This window comes from Cydia amplana, chromosome Z (assembly GCF_948474715.1).
Source record: "Cydia amplana chromosome Z, ilCydAmpl1.1, whole genome shotgun sequence".
Classification (NCBI taxonomy): Eukaryota; Metazoa; Arthropoda; class Insecta; order Lepidoptera; family Tortricidae; genus Cydia; species Cydia amplana.
Window position 1 is genome coordinate 18628417 of NC_086096.1, and position 20388 is coordinate 18648804.

The 20388-nt window shown below is 39.0% G+C and overlaps 1 protein-coding gene, 1 long non-coding RNA gene and 1 other non-coding gene across 6 annotated transcripts in view; 2 read left to right on the plus strand and 1 right to left on the minus strand.

Annotated features, from left to right (window-relative positions):
• The window catches only part of LOC134660854 (uncharacterized), an 848341-nt gene that overhangs the window by 475368 nt on the left and 352585 nt on the right, over positions 1-20388 (minus strand). The window lies entirely within an intron of this gene.
• Positions 1-20388, plus strand: part of LOC134660833 (GATA-binding factor A-like) — a 78575-nt gene that overhangs the window by 56450 nt on the left and 1737 nt on the right. Inside the window, exons 2-8 of one of the 4 annotated variants that reach the window (XM_063516664.1) lie at positions 4536-4742; positions 6083-6196; positions 9723-9892; positions 13440-13573; positions 14812-14936; positions 15388-15692; positions 16514-16675. In XM_063516664.1, coding sequence (XP_063372734.1) covers positions 4583-4742; positions 6083-6196; positions 9723-9892; positions 13440-13573; positions 14812-14936; positions 15388-15692; positions 16514-16606 — 1101 coding nt within the window. In that variant the 5' untranslated portion in view covers positions 4536-4582 and the 3' untranslated portion in view covers positions 16607-16675. Of the gene's footprint in view, positions 1-4535; positions 4743-5649; positions 5909-6082; positions 6197-9722; positions 9893-9936; positions 10029-13439; positions 13574-14811; positions 14937-15387; positions 15693-16513; positions 16676-20388 lie in introns of those variants that run through there. The other 3 variants (XM_063516665.1, XM_063516666.1, XM_063516667.1) reach the window with 3 other exon arrangements.
• On the plus strand, positions 15967-16039 carry Trnas-aga (transfer RNA serine (anticodon AGA)). Its single transcript has one exon. It is a non-coding gene; the product is annotated as a tRNA-Ser (tRNA).

Consider the following 20388-nt stretch of genomic DNA (forward strand, 5'->3'; position numbering starts at 1 on the left):
TAGAAACATACAGGGTAGTTAGTAAAACAGTAGTGCTTTAGTGCTTTTGCGATAATTGCGATATTGAAACGGAATATTCTACAAAACACCAAACATAGCTTAGTGACACCACTAGAGTTTTTGACAAAAAGTATAGTAGTCTATTAGAAGACTTTAGAAGAAAACTTTTAGAAGTTTAATTTATTTATATAAATTCAGTAAAGTACATATACAGTGTGTGGCCTATAACGCGGGAGAATAATTAAAACGTAGATTCTACTCCTCAAACTAGACAATGTTTGTTCAGCAACTTTTAAAAATAACTTGTGGTTTGTATTTTAAAACACTTTAAAATTTAATCGAACACGCAATGTATCACGAAATTAATTATGCCTGTACGGTGACAAGACTGACGGGCGATGTCAATTAGACGGAATTTAAAGTACATTGAAAATATTATTTAGTTTGTTTGAAAAAGGGACAATTTTAAGACTACATAATTTCAAAAAGTTGTCGAACAAAAGTTTTATTGTTTGAGTAGTAGAATCTACGTTTTAATTATTCTCCCGCGTTATAGGCCACACACTGTATTCTTACGTGGTGTAGGTACATACTGGTGGTGTTTTACATGAAATCCTTTAGTAATAGCAAATATAAAATAAAATTGTCTGCTCCTTACTTACTTATTAAGTAAATTTGTGTACGAACTTAAAATACTTAAAACTCTTTTCCATTACCAATATCAGATTAGCCACCACTACTTAGTATCACTAGTTTGTCTTCTCAAATATGCTGTTTTATAAGTATCTAACACCTACAAGAGCGACATAATATTTCGTAATCCGCGACATCTGATAACGACCCGCAACAAGCTTTTTGCATAAACATAAGCAGACAATATATGAGCTCCATCTAGACGTGATCCTAAGTAGGTATGTAGGTACTAGCGATATCCAATCATAATAAACATCATATAATCATGGAAGGGATCATTTAAAAAACATAAGAATTGCATTCAACTGTACTTATTAAAGCAATAAAATCTTACATCTAACTACTTTGACTTACCGAGACTGATAGGTGCCGATTAAGCATTTTTTGTCTTTTTATTTTTCAATCGAATAGGTAAGTTTTTCATTGGTTATTTCTACATAGTATAAAACAAAGTCGCTTCCCGCTGTCTGTCTGTCTGTCAGTATGTATGCTTACTTGCTAAGATGCTTAGATCTTTAAAACTACGCAACGGATTTTGATGCGGTTCTTTAATAGATACAGTGATTCAAGAGGAAGGTTTATGTATAATTTGTTAACCCGTGCGAAGCCGGGACGGGCCGCTAATTAATAATAAGGTAATCATTTTTATTACTTTTTTTACAAATAATGTATTTCTGTTGCGGCTCTCTCTCTCTCTCCTCAGCATTATTATTCCCATCTGATTGTGGGGTCTGCTTTTCTGGTCTTTTCTCTCTACTTCGCGCGATCGGACGTGTCGTCTACTGAAACGTCGCAGGCCCTCATGTCTTTTGCTATGGTGTCCGCCCATCTCATCTTCGGTTTTCCTCTTCCTCTGGACCCAACAATGTTCAGATCCATAGCAACATTCCCGATGTAATCTTCTTTTTACGTGTCCAAACCATCTCAGTCGGCTCTCTTGTAGCTTATCGGCGATATCACGTACTCCGAGACTACCGCGAACGTACTCGTTGCGTATCTTATCGAGCTTCGTTACTCCGCACATCCACCGAAGCATCTTCATTTCGGCGACTTGGACAGATCGGACATGGCTCTGCGTCATAGCCCATGTTTCACTCCCATAGGTTAGAACCGGTCTTATTATGCTCTTATAGACTAGGCCCTTAAGCTTCACGGGCATCCTCCGATCACAGGTAACGCCAGTGACTTCCCGCCACTTCAGCCAGGCAGCGGCGATCCGGTGCTGCAAGTTCACCTCCAATTTTCCTGAGCTGTGCACCATGGTACCCAAATACCTGTATTCGTCACACCGAGTGACTTGCTGTCCGTCGATAACGAGAGGGTCTTCAAGCTGGTTTGGTTCGTTACACACCATGTATTGGGATTTCGCGATGCTCAGCATCAGGCCGCCCGCCTTCAACTGACGTTTCCAGTCACCGAAAGCTGCTTCTAACTCTTCTCGGGATGGTGTACAGATAGCTACATCGTCTGCGTAAATAAATGTCCATGGTGCTTTGGTTTGGGCATGCTCAGTGAGTGCATCCATTACCAGGCAGAAGAGGTATGGACTTAGCACAGAACCTTGATGTACCCCTTCGGTAACTGCTATTGGCTTGGTTTGCCCCACTGTCGTTCGAATTACCGATTTTACGTTTCTGTACATGTCAGCTATTATGTCAATGTACCTCTCTGGGATATTTTTCTTCCGAAGACTCCACCAGATTGTCGGACGAGGAACACGATCAAATGCCTTTTCCATGTCTAGGAAAGCAATAAAAAGCGGTTTGTTTTTGGCCCTGTATTCTTGTGCAACCAGGTTTATTGCAAACATAGGATCGATAGTGGACAGCCCCGGGACGAAGCCGTATTGGTTTTTAGATAAGGAGCTCTCTGTTCTTAACCGGGCGTCGATCACTCGTTCATATAGCTTCATCGTGTGGCTCATCAACTTTATTCCACGATAATTGTTGCACTCATATCTACTGCCCTTACCCTTGTAGAGGGGAACGATGGTGCTTATCCTCCATGCGTCCGGTATACATGAAGTTTCCCAAGCTTTCAGAAATAGATGGGTAAGGAGATATATTCTTTTCTCCTCCAGGCATTTCCAGGCTTCAATGGGAATTCCATCAGGGCCCGTGGACTTCTTGTTAGACATTTTTCGTAGCGCCGTTTTAACTTCCTGAGGTGATATCGGTGGGACGAGCCCGAGATTTCCCTTGGCCACTGGAAGGTCAACAGTTCTTGTTGTTGTATTGAGAAGTTGGTTATAGTAAGTATTTCTGTTGCGGCTATAACAACAAATACTAATAAAACCGGCCAAGTGCGAGTCGGAGTCGCGCACGGAGGGTTCCGCACCATCAACAAAAAATAGAGCAAAACAAGCAAAAAAAACAAGCAAAAAAACGGTCACCCATCCAAGTACTGACCCCGCCCGATGTTGCTTAACTTCGGTCAAAAATCACGTTTGTTGTATAAGAGCCCTACTTAAATCTTTATTTTATTCTGTTTTTAGTATTTTTTGTTATAGCGGCAACAGAAATACATCATCTGTGAAAATTTCAACTGTCTAGCTATCACGGTTCGTGAGATACAGCCTGGTGACAGACGGACCGACGGACGGACTGACAGCGGAGTCTTAGTAATAGGGTCCCGTTTTTACCCTTTGGGTACAGCACCCTCGGTGGGCGAGTCCGACTCGCACATGTCCGGTTTTTTTTACTTCTATAGCAGGGATGTTGCGAATATCCGCATCCGCATAATCCGCATCCGCAACCGCGGAACTTCCGCATTATTTTCAACATCCGCATCTGCATTCGCATCCGCATAAAATCGATGCGGAGTTTAATGCGGATGCGGATGTGGAACAGATCGGTACAGGAACGTCTTAGCATCGGCGTAAGTGCTAGACTGCTAGGTAATTTAGTCATTAGCCAAAAAACCTATTAGAAATGAGCAGTCAACCGTGAATGGGACTTAATGTACGGAACCCTTGGAATGCGAGTCCGACTCGCACTTGGCCGGTTTTTTGAAATAAAAATTACTAAAATGTAATATTTGACGTCTTTTATGTGCCTATCTTGACATCCGCATCCGCGGATGTGAGCCTTTATAAATCCGCATCCGCATCCGCATCATGTCAAAAAATCGGCATCCGCAACATCCCTGTTCTATAGTACTCGTAATATTGTATCATTCTCTATTTACCCACAAGTAACTAAATATTTTTATAAATATAAATACTATCTACCTAATCAGTACATATGTAAAGATAAGTTTCCAATACTTGTTGATATTAGGTAATGGAGTCACTGTGGCAAGTTGTTAACCAAGTAACGTTTTGCTGTTAAGAAGGAAATTACAGTGAGATATAGCCTTTATTGCAAAGGCAGACAAGTAGTTCGGCCGAAACGTGTCTACGCGGAATGCGCGGATAACTAAGTCAGGAGTGCGTGCTGTATCGTCAGTTGCCCACACGCCAGCCTATCGGCGCATATTGCATGCCGTAGGTATGATACGTGCACTTGCTAACTATAATCACTTGCTCTGATTTACTAAGCGCTACCGCTGTCCACTTTACTGTTGTAAATGCATTACGTTATCTGTTTAACCTAAAAGTTGACAAAGCGATAAGGACTGCACAGAACAATGACTCCACGTGACAGAATGCTTTGTGCTATCAATATCCTAATTGATGGTAGAATAATCTAACTTCCTGGTCTATATTGAAAAGAGTCGTAGGTAATCTATCTGGAATAAAGAACAAAGACTTCAAACGTATAATTACGTCGTACCTACCTAATCTGTATTAAATATGAGAACAAGAAATAGTTTTCATACAAGACTGAAAATGTTTGTTACAGGTTACAGAAAAGAATGGTAATTGCTTGATTCGATTGGAGGCAGCAGAATGTTCGGAGGCAACGGGGGAGGGTATGCGGGCAGCGGCGACTGCGCCGAGGGCTACGGGCTGGGCTACGTGGCGGGCGGAGGCCGCCTTCAGCAGTACGCACACTTCCCGCACCAGAACGTCTGGCATCACCATCACACTCCCCACCACGACACTTACGGTACGTACCACTGCCACAGTATTCCAGACGGTCGGAATACAGCCGCAGGCCAGCGATTGCCTTCAATTGTTACGGATTTCCATGTTCCGCTTGAGTCGAACGCCCGACTGCGCTCTTCGGTATTAGGAACTAGGAATAGTTGAGATGGGATACGGAGCTAAGCACAACAGAGCAGACGTGTCACAATGCTTTTGCGAAATTGATAAAAATGTCCCACGCAATGCGAAGTTATGTTTTTATTTGTTTATAATATTTTATTAAGCATAACCTGGTACTATCTGTTAACCATAGCTAATGAGGAAGATATCGACAATAAACTTCCTGTACCTGCGCACCTCATGACAAGCGGGTAAATTACGATAGAAAACCAAGAACAGTCATTGAAAAACCTGGAAGATTTACAATAACATTTGTGATCGTCTCAAATTTATCATTCCCTTTAGTAGGTAGGTACCTAAATACTGACCTTGACGTATTCATATGCGGAACGGTACATTGGCATGTTTAAATAGGCATCAATGTTAGTAGTCAGTAAATTCTATTTAATTATAAAATACATATTGTATGATCGTATACCTTATGCTCCTACGTACCACTAGGTAGGTATATTTACAGAAGCGGAAAATTCGAACTATATATCAAAACCATGATGGCTACTAAGATGGTTTAGATACCTTTTGAAATAGCAAGGGTTACGGGCAACCAGGTTTAGGTAGTGACATTAATCAGTTATTTCTTAAGAATTCAAGATGACAGAGCTAAAATTATTATTAAAATTAAAAATACGTCATGTATTTAACATGAAATTTTTTTCAGAAGGCCCTAACTTGTACTTAGAAAAGACCGATTAGACAAAATGAAGCCGTGTTAATCATTTAAACATATAATTAATGTAAAATGTTTCCTCCTGATCTGTACATAAAAATGATTGTTGGCAAAGTAGGCGATTTGTCGTTCGCGTGAATCAGAAGCGATAAGCAGCCGTAGGTAGCGCGATCAGGCCGCGGCAGATGTCAGTCCGCGCCCCGACCTCTGACCGCCGAGTCGCGCTATCGGTCACACAGCCTTCAGCTAATTTATTCCGATACCTACGACCTCGGTACTACCTACAATGGATACCATCCCATTACTGCCTCCGAGCTGGTTACAAAATATTATTATGACAGGTCAGTTACCCATTTACATTTTAATTAGTGAGTTTTGTTTTATATAATGCAACTATATTCACCGGTTCTATTAATGGTTTTCTTTTTATTTTGTTATATACATAATTACATATCATAGGTGAAATAATATTATACCAGGAAAACGAGGTCCACAATTGTTTATATTGTTGGCAGGCAGTAGCAGCGTTGGTGGCGTCGGCTCCATGGCCGGCGGCCTGTACCCCCAGAACATGGTGATGGGTTCCTGGTGCGCCCCATACGACGCACTGCAGCGCCCTCCTGCATACGGTAACATATATTTACCTCATAGGGTCATTTAGGGTTTATCTAAGTACGAGTATTAAACGCTATAACTTTTTAATAAACGCTTTATTTTTTATATTATGGGCATAGACAGCAAAACGGCTGAATTAATTTTGAAAAATCATATTCATGTCCTATAATTATCACGTATTGGACCAGTAATCTTATATCAATAATACAATAAATATTAGTGTTTCATCACAAAATATCCTTCTTTGGGGATGTTACGCTAGTAGGTATAATGGTTGTTAGAAGAATATCTACTAAGATAATTCAAGCGTTGACGTAAGCGATACGGCAGCGAAATGGTTATCGACATGACGCCCTAGACTTTGGTTTCTTGCCTTTTTCTTGTTATTTTTTATGATTTCAATATTTATTGTTTTGCTGGGATTTCTAGTAAAGTAGGTATCTAAAACAACGACATTTTTTGAATTTTAGTTCGTTATGCAAAATGCAATAAATATGTTGGTTTGTGAGACGAGATTTATATACAATCATTTGTACGAGTTCTAGTTAACAGAGATAAAAATAGCACATAATACGCTTAACGGCCAGTTATAAGTCTTTTAAGTGTATTGTCTTTGTTTTGTCACATGGTTGAATTAGTAATTATAAGTGTAAATTGATTGGAACTGGTACTCTCCCAGTTCTCTCGTATCGACGAACCGAGAATCGAAATTATTTCGGCCCAATTAACCATTTACATACCTAGATGTTTTCCAATAAACACATTCGTACCTATCGAAATACTTCACAAGCATCATTGATAGTAATACTAATAAAGTTCTTTCAGAGAAATACGTATTCAAATATTAAATTGTGGTTACGAGTCACAGCTGAAACGTGTTAGTTTTACGTGGTTTTACCTTGACATGTAGGTACTTACAGTGTACAAACAACTTTTTCCTCGAGCTTTGGTCTTCCTGCTTATCAGTCTTTATTAAGTGTATCTTTGAAACATTGTTCATAACGAATTTAACCACTATAGTTACATAAATCCACATATATATATACATACTACTTAATAAACTTTTAAATCCTTATCTTTAATGTCGAATCCATACATGTCTAGGTTCTACTTACATCCTTTGTTGGGATCAATAGTGAAGTGTCACACAAGTCAGTACCTAATGCTCAGTGACGAGACTTTGGTACTAAGGTACCTGCGCCCATGGTAATTTCTTATTTTTGTTAAGTATGTTTAATCTAAACTTAGTTTTGTTTGTGGCACTAGCGAACATGGACGCAAAATTCGAACCCAATCACACTTATAAAAGCATGAAATTAAGTAGGCACGCTTAAGATCCGGGCCTTATATGATGCAGGTACCTTATACGATACCGCCCCACATCCCATTTCAACTAACTAATAGCCATTTAATATTTTGATATGGAATTTATTGCGTAAGAATACGATAGGCAAACAATAGCGAGAGTTTCGTCGTCACGTTCGAAATGTCAGGCCAAATAATAAGTTAACGTAAGTGCACGCAATTAAATCCCATTTTAGTTTTAAAATTATGGCTGAGTAGGTACCTAATAGTACATTACGATACAAGTGCGAAAAATAGGAAGGCATAAATAAGGCAATAAATTAAACAAATATTACAAGAAATATACATTTTTTTGCATAAGCTAACTGGTGATTAATAATTTCTATAGTATGGTGGTTACAATAAAAAACGGCTAAGTCTAACCAAAATAATTATAATATTAGCTACGGTCAAGGCAGTCGCATCATGACTGACTTACCTATTCATAGCATTATAATGTGATTTCACCATGTTCCATAACTCTGTGCACTTAAACGTACGCAATCATATAGGTAACTATATGTTGCTGAACATATAGTGTTGTTGTTTATGAAATACATATGTATGTTAGTCTGTAAGGTATTTGTAATATGGGCCTTGTTGCCTGAATTAAATTTCTAAATAAAATAAAATAAAATAAAAATAAACCCAAAAGTTTTAAGTTTCAATTTCAGTCCGTATTCGCTTTAATGGTACATTGTTATTCTAATAAGCATAGGTAAATATAAAACCACTAGTGACGAATCATTCAGTTATCAGCTACACTTTAAAAGTGACATCAACTCTGTATTATAATTTATAAAGTATCACAATAATAATTATTCATGCTGTTAATATGACAAATCATGTCCAATCACAAGGTGTCGTTTTCCTTGATGTTACTATTTGAAAGACGTTTGCCATTGCCACGGCTCGGCGAATCCACAAATTCAAAGAATATAAAAATAACTCGTTTATAAGAAAATAATAAATAATATCTCATATTTTATGTATTAAACCTACTTTCTTTTTATTTTATAAGTACATTAACACAACTGTTGCCACTCACTAAATCACTAAAAATGAAGTGTCGAGATTTGCTGTCATTGTATCTATTAAAATCATGTTAAAAACTTTTTAAACTGATTCAAATCATTTTTTTAAATCGTCTCTCGATCCCCGGAAACTAACAAATGTGCAATTATAGGTACCAATACTTTTTAGTTTTACTGCAGGTATCGATAAACGTAGGTACAGCCAACAAAACTATCAGTTTGGGACCGCTGCTGCATACAAATATTATGTAGGTATGCAGAGGTGCTAAGCTAATAGTTTTGCTGACTGTAAATACCTACATACTACTAACGTCGGTTACCAGAAATATCTAATCTAATTAAACAAATCAAGGTAAATTTTTTTTTGCTCGTTATTTATCTTTCGATTAATACCATTTACTACTATGTAGTATGACTACCTACAATTAACTTTACGTGATAAACCCAGATTTTTGCTACGTAATCGGGATAAGTATTATTAAGGATACAGTTTATTAACAGCATAGGTACTTACCTAGGTACTGGAATCAATTGTTGTTTCCTTAATTATTGTAATCTGTGGTTCCCCGACCACAGAATAATAATCTTTACAGTTTCAGCTCTCCGTCTACAATTAATCACAATTCCCTCTACAATAATAAGGAAACTTTTCAATGTGTAGGTGCCTATGTATTTACGTTAGCTCATTAACAATAAATCTACTTAGGTACTCCTTATTCTCAAAGAAAATATAAATATCGTGTGTATAGTATGCTTGATTCTATCACGGCTGAGTGTCATCAGATTTGTCATAGTTAAAGCCAATTTTAAGGCCAATTTAAATATTCTTTTATTATAAATTCCAGTATCTTTATCTTTACTGGCTTAAAAAATGCATTAGCAAAATAAAGTGTACCTAATAGTTCTGTTATATAATTTGTAAAACAGGTTTTATTATGTATTAGGTACTTATACTTGCCTGTGTAAAATATATGTACTTGCAACCTTATTTAAGTACTTGCCGGTGTAAAGCATACCTGCAACCTTGTTATTTTATATTAAGATCTCCGTTATTTAAGTACTATATTTTAGAAATATCTCTAGTTTAGCGTAAACGAAACAAAACAGTAAAAATATTGTAGGCATATGAATAGATAGGTTTTAATAGTCCATTGGCGAACAGATGGCGGTCTGGAATCTTACGAAGAGGGTCGTGAGTGTGTTAACTGCGGCGCCAATAACACCCCGCTGTGGCGCAGGGACTCAACGGGGCACTACCTGTGCAACGCATGCGGCCTCTACCACAAGATCAACGGCGTGAACCGGCCGCTCGTCAAGCCCAGCAAGCGGCTGGTAAGTGCAACGAACACATAGTAACGCGCTCTGTTTTGAAACAGGTGCGGACGCGGAGCTACTGACGCGCTTCTATAAGGACGGCTCCGTGCAGAGATGGATGAGTGTGGAGGGCATGGCCAGGGGCATGAAGAAGGTGAGTCGGTGGCGTGTAGACTAGTGCATGCTCCCTGTCTGTATCCTTTCGACACCAACTACAATCCTCGCACGCGCTATCAACTTCTTTTTCTCACATTTTTTTGGCTTTAGCGAGTGATAGGAAACTACACGCCTCCGCTCCCTTCCCGATAGCCGAGTCAGCATTTAGATTAATGTGGGATCCGTTTTTGTTATAATGTCACTATTTCAAATAAAACACTATGTTTATAGTTAGATTATCATTATATTTTATTATAAAAAGTATAGCATTCTTAATAAACCTCAGAAATGTTCTGTCGTATCTCGGCACGCTCCGTGTCGCCCACGGGCGCGGCTGATAGCAAAGTGCTTCGTTTTGCACTCTCGCGATCATAAACATAAACATCACAGTTCAACTACACGTGCCAAGATAATCTAGGTATCTTATGTAGCCTCTAGGGTTCCCTAACCAAATGAAATCAAAAATCGGATAGGATATCAGTATTTCAGCAAAGCCATTTTACAAAGTTGAGGCGAAAACAACGGCTTCTCTTTCGCGACATTGGAACTAAAAGCTCCTAATACCCTTGGGGTTGGTAATTGGTTGCACGTGTTTGTTATCTTTTTTATACCTACAGATACCTAGCTAAGTATGTTACATCGACATACTAATTATCAGATTGATAGGTTTACTGTTCTCAGATCCTTATTTGGTTTGATTTGGTTTGGCAAGCTCGTAACTAATTGCAAAAAGGAGAGCATTAAATAATTGAATGTCCCCTGACGATGCTAAAGTGCGCCTGGACGCGAGCCACGTATAATAAGTATTACATTAAGCGAACCCAAACACTACTAGGACCAACGCGATTACTGCGACAAGTAGATAACAGAACGTACATGATAACGCAACCAAGCCATACACAGGGAGCACTTACCGGGAGACACATTTGCCGATTGCAGTACATTATCGACATTGAATATTGAACCTTGACTAGCAACCATCAATGGCTTATCTCGATGTAAATAGGCGACGTTCACAATGCGTTGATAGAGATAGCTATGTACGCATAGTAATGATAGAATCAGAACGTCGGCCTATAGCGAGCGGCTCCGCCCGCACCCGCAGTCCCGCGCCGCGCCGCGCGCGCTCTCGGTAGCACGTACGGAACCGTTAATATACCGCAACTCACCGACGCGGTCGACAGTAAAATTGCTTGAGTAGGCGTTTCTAGATAGATGTTGTGAAGCTACAATTGTTGTTCACTTTTCTTACATGTCATACATACTGTCATGTTTGGTGAAGGACTGGTGATGGGCTGATGGCGCTTACATAATCTTTAAGGGAAAAATGAAAATTCTTTATCCGCATTAAATATGGTAAAACAAGGTGTTATTAGAAAGATATTCTGGGACAGAAACATATTTTGCTGGTTAACCGTGCAAATGTTATCTTGAAGCTTTAGGTACATACTCTTAATCTAACTTAAAACTAATATTTCTAATTAATACCTACTACATCTTACATTTCGAACAACTCACAGAGTAAAACGCCTGTTTCACCTCACCACTGGATAGTACTAGAAATTATCATTGTTGGTAGGTATCTTCATTATTTGGGTTAATCGTGATTCGAGACCATTGTGGTGATCCGAGGCATTTTGCACGTACTTATGTATTTCGCGGCATACGATTACCTATTACGGATTTTGACGGTTTTATCTAACAAAATTCAAATATCGAATCGGTAAACTTATTTGCAGGCATATGTCACTAGGTTAAAAATAATGAATATGTAAATGATAAATTAAATAATGAATCGATTATAAATATTACCTCGTTGCCGCCGTGATGTCATGTACCTAGCTAGTACCTATGTCAGACATCGCTATTATTAGAATAAACACAAAATATAATCCTAGTCAGTGAACATTTCAATATCAGAGTGCGTAGCAAACATGCCAATCGTTTACGCTCCGTAGGAAACGAAACGCAACTGTCACTGTCGCACTAATATGGAAGAGTAATAGAGATAGAGAGACACAACTCGTTTCGTTGTCGTAGCGCAAGCGATTGTCACCTTGGCTAGGCACCCTGCACCGCTACCGGTAATTTTATTATAAGTTATACTTGGTCAAGCAGATCTTGTCAGTAGAAAAAGGCGGCAAATTTGAAAGATGTAGGCGCGAAGGGATATCGTCCCATAAAAATTTTGAATTTCGTGCCTTTCTTACTGACGATATTTGCTTGACCAGCTTTATAACTATTTAAATCTGCGGTCGGCAACCTGCGGCCCGCGGGCCGCATGCGGCCCGTGAACGTGTCAACTGCGGCCCGCGAGCCTCCCTGGCTATTTTGTATGTAATATTGACAAACGACAATGTCTGATAAAGTCATAAATATTAACAAAGTATGGCCCGCGTCAACTTCGTTAACTACTATGTGGCCCTTGGCTGCTAAAAGGTTGCCGACTGCTGATTTAAATAAAGCTGTATTCATTGAATACATTTTCTAAGGAGTTATATTAATTACCGTTTCGGATGTCAACTGCACCGTCTGCACCAACATTTCTGTTGTGGTGTTACTGTCAATTTCCTTGATCAAATAGTGAGGGATTGAACGTTCAAATCGCGGCAGTAATGTCACTTATTTTATCAAGGAAATTAACAGTGACTGTGACTGCATAAACGCCTCAGAAATAATGCCGCATCAGTAATGCAGCTGCATCTGCCATCCGAATGTCGCTTTGAAAACATTCATTGCCAGCCCGAGTTACAAGATGTAGTGACGAACAATCCTTTGCCATCCTATTTTCTCGGACACGGTCGTACCTATTTGTCATGCTACTTCAGTCGACCTCGGAAATTTTTGTACTGAGACTGACGGCGCGATTCGGGAAATGAATTAGATCTACACTAGATATGAAATAGTAAAGATATGTGACGTTCGACGGCAAAAGGTACCTTATGGCGGCTGGCGCTTACGCTATTATTAACGCCGCTCCAATATTCAGCCGGGGCAATGGTACCTTTTGCCGTGGACCGTCACATATCTTTACTATTTCATATCTAGTGGATCTCTAATTCATTTCCCGAATCGCGCCGTGAGTGAAATAGCATAGAAAAACGATGATAAAGGATTATGAATTCACTACATCTGTACACGCTACCAGCGTAGCCGATACGAGTAACACAGAGAATCCGCCTAGCGGGTCGCTGGCACTGAATGTTGTGCCAAACGCTACGCCGTAGACCGTAGCAGCAGCGGACATTTGTACAACGCATTGACTCAATGTCATAATTATAAATCACTCACAACTCACAATGGATACCGAGTATTAAAGTATTAAAGGAACTGTTAGTCCGGATAGAAGGGTGTAAATGTGGCATGAGAAGGTAGGTGTGTGTGTAACGGGTTGCGTTACGCGTTGCAGTCTGCTGCGCGGCGCCACGGGCAGTGCTGCACCAACTGCGGGTCCCGCAACACCACGCTGTGGCGACGCAACAACGAGGGCGAGCCCGTCTGCAACGCCTGCGGACTCTACTACAAGCTGCATGGAATTAATCGGTATTTATACATATCTAATACATTTAAACGAGCAATTCTTGTTTATTTATATATATATTTCGGGGATCTCGGAAACGGCTCTAACGATTTCGATGAAATTTACTATATGGGGGTTTTCGGGGGCGAAAAATCTATCTAGTTAGGTCTTATCTCTGGGAAAACGCGCATTTTCGAGTTTTTATGTTTTCCGAGCGAAGCTCGGTCACCCAGATATTTTTATTTTATTTGTCAGTCTTTGGTAGGTACTACATAAATATGTACCTAACTATACATTTCATACCTTAATCCATTGCAATAAGGTGTAAAAATATATACTCTGGCACAGCCACTCTGTCAGTAGAAAAAGGCGGCAAATTTAAAAAACGTACGCGCGAAGGGTATTGACCTCCCATAGAAAATTTGGCGCTTTTTTCTACTGACAAGTTGGGTGGGTGTTTGAGTAGGTATATATAGGTACATATTTATGAACTCGAATTATGATAGGTATAGTATGAATGATGCACATGTCAGAAGACGCAATTTTACTATGCGCGTTCACCACCTCGGTGCCAGTGATGAAGCCACTAGTGACTAGGGGAAGACCAAGCTCAAGCAAGTAGAACTGACAAACCAACTGAACCGACCAAGCAAGAAACTGGTGGTTCTTTTTTTGTTTGGGTGGATTTGATGAATATTTGACCATGAAAGCCTGTCGTAACATTATCAAAAATAAAGATGCAAAAAAAAGAAAAGATAACGAGTAATTCGACAAATTATGTTTTCATTTGTCATACTCGTTGCTTAACTATGAAGCGGGTTAAAGGTGATACGTTTCGACCCTAGAAAGTTTAACCTTTCAAGTTTATCTTTTTTAACATTCGATAAGCAATTCGGTTTATAGTGGATTTGTTGTATAACTTCTATTAATTCTGATATTTAACTCCCGATTACATAAATAACGTTCCTTTCCTCAATCGTTCAGTGCATGTTACCTCAAGAAATAGTACAAGTAATTAGTCCTATAATATAGTTTCTCACACACTCACCCGACAAATTTCAATTGAATTCAAGATTAATTTACGACGGTGTAAAATCAAACAGCAATTGAAGGGGTCCTATGAAACTACTGAGAAATAGTATCAACATCTTCTTACTCCACCTAGGTACATAATACATTACATATCGTCTACATTAGGGTAGGTACCTACACTACATCTATATATTTATCTCCTAAATATCCTAAAATCTAACTATTACAGGCCATTAGCAATGAGGAAGGACGGGATTCAAACCAGGAAAAGGAAACCGAAAAAGTCTGCTAATGGAGCTAAATCCGCACAAGAAAGTTCCAAGAAAGAAGGACAATGTTCACCTGGTGTTGATGGTAAATTAGATTAACTACTAAATAACTATGCCTTTCTTTTAGTAAATGACTTAAAACGCTCTCGTTTTATAAATCGAAAATGGCTCGACATGTTTCGCTTCATAACGAGTCTGCGTTCAGCCAACGCGCGCACCAGTTGAAGCTTCCCGTTATGGAGCGTAATATGTTGAGCAGTTTTTGTGTAACCCGTACTGTATTAATATTAAGCTTAGAATAAATTTAAAAGTGGAAAAATTACTGTCTTGGGTGAGACTTGAACTCACGGCCTCTGGATCGATACTCCAGCGCTCTGCCATCTGAGCCACCAAGACCTCATCCATAGCCAGCAAATCTTTCCACCATATTATGGGTCAAGGGGACCGTATTAATATTATTTTTAATATATGTGGAGTCACGCGCAAGTTTTTTTTTTTAATATGGATTTATATGTAAATTCATGTGTATTTTCCAGAAAGCAAGCCAAGCGTTTCAGAAGTGCCATTGCCTTTAACGGCATCTATGTCTAGTCACGGGTCCCTCTCGAAGGCCCGCGCAGAGGCGCACTCGTCGGAGACGTCCCCTCACGCGCACTCCCACAGCCAAGGGCACGGGCACACGCAGTACCCCCTGGGCCTGCCCGCGGCTCCTGGCTTCCTCTCCAACCCTTCGATCTTCAACATTAAGAGTGAACCAAACGCCCCCAATGGCTACGATGGATATGCGACCCACTCTGGCAGCCATTACCACTCGCAACAGCACTACTTGCACGCATTACAGGTAAATATCATCTCAATTTTTTAACTAGCAGATACGTCTGCGAGCGATATTCCAAATTTTATATTAAAAGAAAAAATGGAAAAAGTTACGCTGCCGGCAGGACTTGAACCCGCATCCTCCACAATCCGTGTGTTGCTCTTAACCAATTGAGCTACGGAAGCCTACCAGGACCTCGCAAATCCTTTCATTCCTTCCCTTATGCATACACGTCTTTGGGGTGGCGTATAGCGACATCTACCGTAAGACCCGTAGAGGTTTTGCGAGGTCCTGGTAGGCTTCCGTAGCTCAATTGGTCAAGAGCAACACACAGATTGTGGAGGATGCGGGTTCAAGTCCTGCCGGAAGCGTAACTTTTTCCATTTTTTCCTTTAATATAAAATTTGAAATATCATCTCATTGTTACCCGAGTAACGTTAAAAGTCGGGTAATGTTTTTGCAAGTGATTAATGCATGTTTATCTTGTCTGTTTGGTAGGTACCGGGTTCTTTAGCCCAAACCTGAGGGAATGAATCGTACACATAATTGGTGGTAGTGTCGTCAGCTTTCCCGTCCCTAATTTGAATACTATAAAATATTATGTAGTTAAGTTTTAGATATTTGGGTATCGTCTTGGGTCGTCCCATTCGTTTTTCGTCAAGTTCTTAAATTAGTCCTATTCTGCTTTCGTCACCCATTCTACATACGTCACAATCGTCGGTGGCTTTCAATGTAGAATGGGTGAAAAAGCAGAATAGGACTAAGAACTTAACGAAAAACGAATGGGACTACCCAAGACGATACCGATATTTGATGTACCTAATCAAAATGTGTGTTGCCAACAGTACGGCCTCGGTAACAGCGAAGAAGAGGAAGGCAGTGGCTTTCTCCACCAGCGCAACGTGACCGCGCACGCCAAGCTCATGGCCTCCACGTAGCGCTCCCCGAACCTGTCCACTGGACGACTACACTAACTCATATCTACACTTGAATACTATCTCATTTAGGTACGTTTAAGTTAACAACTCTTTGCACTGCCCTTACAAAGCTGCGAATAATTCCAATTGACTGTCGTAGTACATAATATGTACAGTGTACTCATATTACTTTCTGTGTTAGATATAGGTACTTATGTAGAGAATAGTGAATCGTTTAGTTTAAACAAGATCAGTTCATAAGTGCTCATATGCATCTCTATGTGGAGATCAGAGAGAAAGAATAACTATGTAGGTTATAGCGGCACGGTAATAAATCTTACCAACGTACCCTATCTATGAGTATCTACCAATGGCGACGCGTCAATGATTTCCATAGACAAGCCGGGTTTAATTTGGCTTACATATTTCCTTTACAACTCTGCTCAGATGTCGAAAACCAGGCAAGCCGGTGGGAATCGGCTTTTATGGACGCGCCGCCACTGGTATCTACGAGTGTAATGTTAGTACTGTAAGTATTTAGAATATATAAATGTCATGATAACCCCCCCACCTGATTGTGAATGTCTACACAGTAGCTTGGCACATCAGGTAGGAGTAGTACGAGAAGTGAGTGGACTTTATTACCTATATACGAGTAGGTAGGTACCTCGGTAGTTTGTCACAAAAATATTAATCTGTAATCGTTTTAATTCTACTTTCAATTATATAAGCGTACCTGCGTACTTTCTTTCTCGCCACTCGCCACGCCTAATAACCGTAGGTAGGTATGATGCATTCAAAAACTCAATAACTATTATTTATAATTCACTTTGCCGGTTAATTACATAGGTAGGTTCGTCTATGTGGGTCAAATCTGAAATTTGGTAGATAGTCCATCTAAGCTAACTTTGCACCCACTTGAGGAGAAATTAAGGGAGGGTCATTACCTATAAACGCCATATTTTCATACAAAGGAGGATGGGCAGATTTGAAAAAACATAAGAAAACGAATAAAAAAACTAAAATATCGTGACACCAAATCATCCACAATAACAAAACTTTAATGATCTGCGACACAGGAACTTAGTATCGAAAAAAACTATGTTACAGTCACGTTTAAACTCACACTACTTTTTGCGGTGATAACTTTTTTCACACAAAGATTAGGGACTATCTGCCATAGTAAAAGTATTATATTGCTTGTCCTTATTGGTCATATAGGCCAATTTGCCCACCCTCCTTTGACATTAAGCATACCTACCATTGCCAAACTTTTACATTGCAAATTCCATGTAGAGTTAGCTTGGTCCGACTCTATAGGTATACAAACATACGTAACTTGGATGACTATGCAATGTTTGGGAACCATTAAGCTGATCTGATGATGGAGACCAAAGGTAAAGTTAGGTGGCCACAGGACTCTTGATAAACCAATACAACTTCATTCAGTTGTCAAGCCTGTCAGTATCATCTGATGCGAGTACTCTACTAGGTGGGCAGGTGGCTGTTTCAAGAAAAGTGTATATCTAAATTGACTATTTTATCAAAAACTTATGTACCTTTTCTCGCAATACAGTTTATACTGGGTTTTCATTGTTACAAGTTACAAACGGTTGTTATGCGTGACAAGGCAGCGCTCTGGTAAAGAGTATTAACATTTTAATGTTTTTTACGGATTTAGATGTTAAGTACAATCAGAACCAAGAATGAACCTAAATTAGGTACAGATAGATAGACCAGCCCATGAAATTAGTGTACAGACGCAACAAAAATGTTTCTTTGGTTCTAAATTGAATGTTCAGATCATTAACATAAAGATGTTCAACCAAAGAAATGCTAGACTTATATGGGGAACGAAACATATAGGTTGACCTAACAGCTACTTAACTAATAAACTTACCTACCTATTTTAATTCAATCTCAGTGTGGCCTGTTTTGTATTCAATTCTATTGAAAACAGGATAGAAAGCACCAATGTGCGTGATGTTCGATTGAATATGAATGCTAGTTAAATATTTCAGGCCACCGTACGAATAGAAGAAACACTAAACCGAAAATATAACATGAATAGATACCCGGGTATTAGATCAATAGCCTATATGTGCTTACTCTATTATTTATTATTTTTATTGTTGTAGAACCGGACACAATGTCGATTTCCACATAAATAAACTCAAATTAAAGAAAACTACACAACTTCGGGAACAAATCAAATATTTTGATTTGTGTTTTTAGGGTTCCGTACCAAAAAGGTACAAAAGGAACCCTTATTTTAACTACTACGTATAAATTATAAAGTGAAATAGATGTCATATATTAAAGAAAAAGTGACGAAGCCCTCCAGTGGTGAAGGCCGGATCCGGCCTAATAATTAATATATGACGTCTATTTTAGTTTATTAAAGAAAACTACATAAATGTTTATGACTTCATTGTTAAAAAGTCGCGCTTGACATGTGGAGCAGCGCGCCAGTCCTAATAATCATGCTAAGCGATCTGGCATGACTATAAAACCTGGTCTCTCCCTAACTTTCAAATTACAAGTATGTAGGTACCTAACTATATTAAAGTCAATTCTTTTGTCATGATCTTACAGTAGGTATAGAAAATAGGAACGAAAATATATTTTAAGAATAATAAAAATAAGACACATATTCTAGTTAAAATAATATAAAATTTTAGTTTAAACAATTTAATTAATTGTTTACACCTCCGTGTTATCCAGCAAAAAACGTATGTCATTTCAATACCTGTCGGCATTTCAAATGAAACGTTGTTATAAACAAGTGACCGTTAATAGTTATTTACAAGTGCGGAAAAGAGGAAATTCGAAACGAGTGTCGATAAATTAAAACATGACCGAAGTTTTAAATCGACACGAGTTGCGAATTTCCTATTCGCACGTGTATCGTAGGTACAACTTTTACAGTACATATGGCACTTTAAACTTTCGACATACGCACGGAAAATGCTATTTCCTGCACTAGTTCGGGAAAGTACCACCATATGTACTATAATAGTTATTTTCGATACAAGTGCGAAAAAGAGGAAATTCGAAACGAGTGGCGATAAATTAAAACACGACCGAAGGGAGTGTTTTAAATCGACACGAGTTGCGAATTACCTATTCGCACGTGTATCGAACAACGTTTTACAGTACATATGGCACTTTAAAGTTTCGACATACGCACGAAAAGTGCTATTTTACGCACTAGTGCGGAAAAGTAGCCCCATATGTATAGTTGTGCCGTTCTCGAGAACGTTCTCCCTTTTGTATGGGGAATGTTCTCGCTCGAGAATATTTTCCATAGTAAATTGAGAACGTTCTCGAGAACGGCACAACTATACCCATATGTACTGTAAAAATATTTTTCACCTCAGCAGCTCGAACAGGGGTACTTTGATTCTTAAAAACAGTGAGCAAAATGCGATTTTGCTCACTGAGTGAGACAAAATGACATTCAAGTGACCTTTATAGTCAAATGTCATTTCAACATGCGGGGTCTAATAAAAGTTCGAAATACTTGGGTTCTATTATCTCTGTCCCTTTCACACTGTTAGCAAAAAGAAACAGACAAAAAAAGTTAAAACGACATTCAACAGTATATTCACGGTTTATAATAGACCCCCGAAAAACTTCAGACCGCATCGTTCCAAACCACGTAGGTACGAGTATGAATTCTTAATAATAATAAATAAAAATAAAGTTTAAGATTTCATAAAAACTGATAAAATACTATATTTTAGGTATTTTATTGTACAATTAAAATAACGAACTCAAAAAATACACAGATCATCACGCAA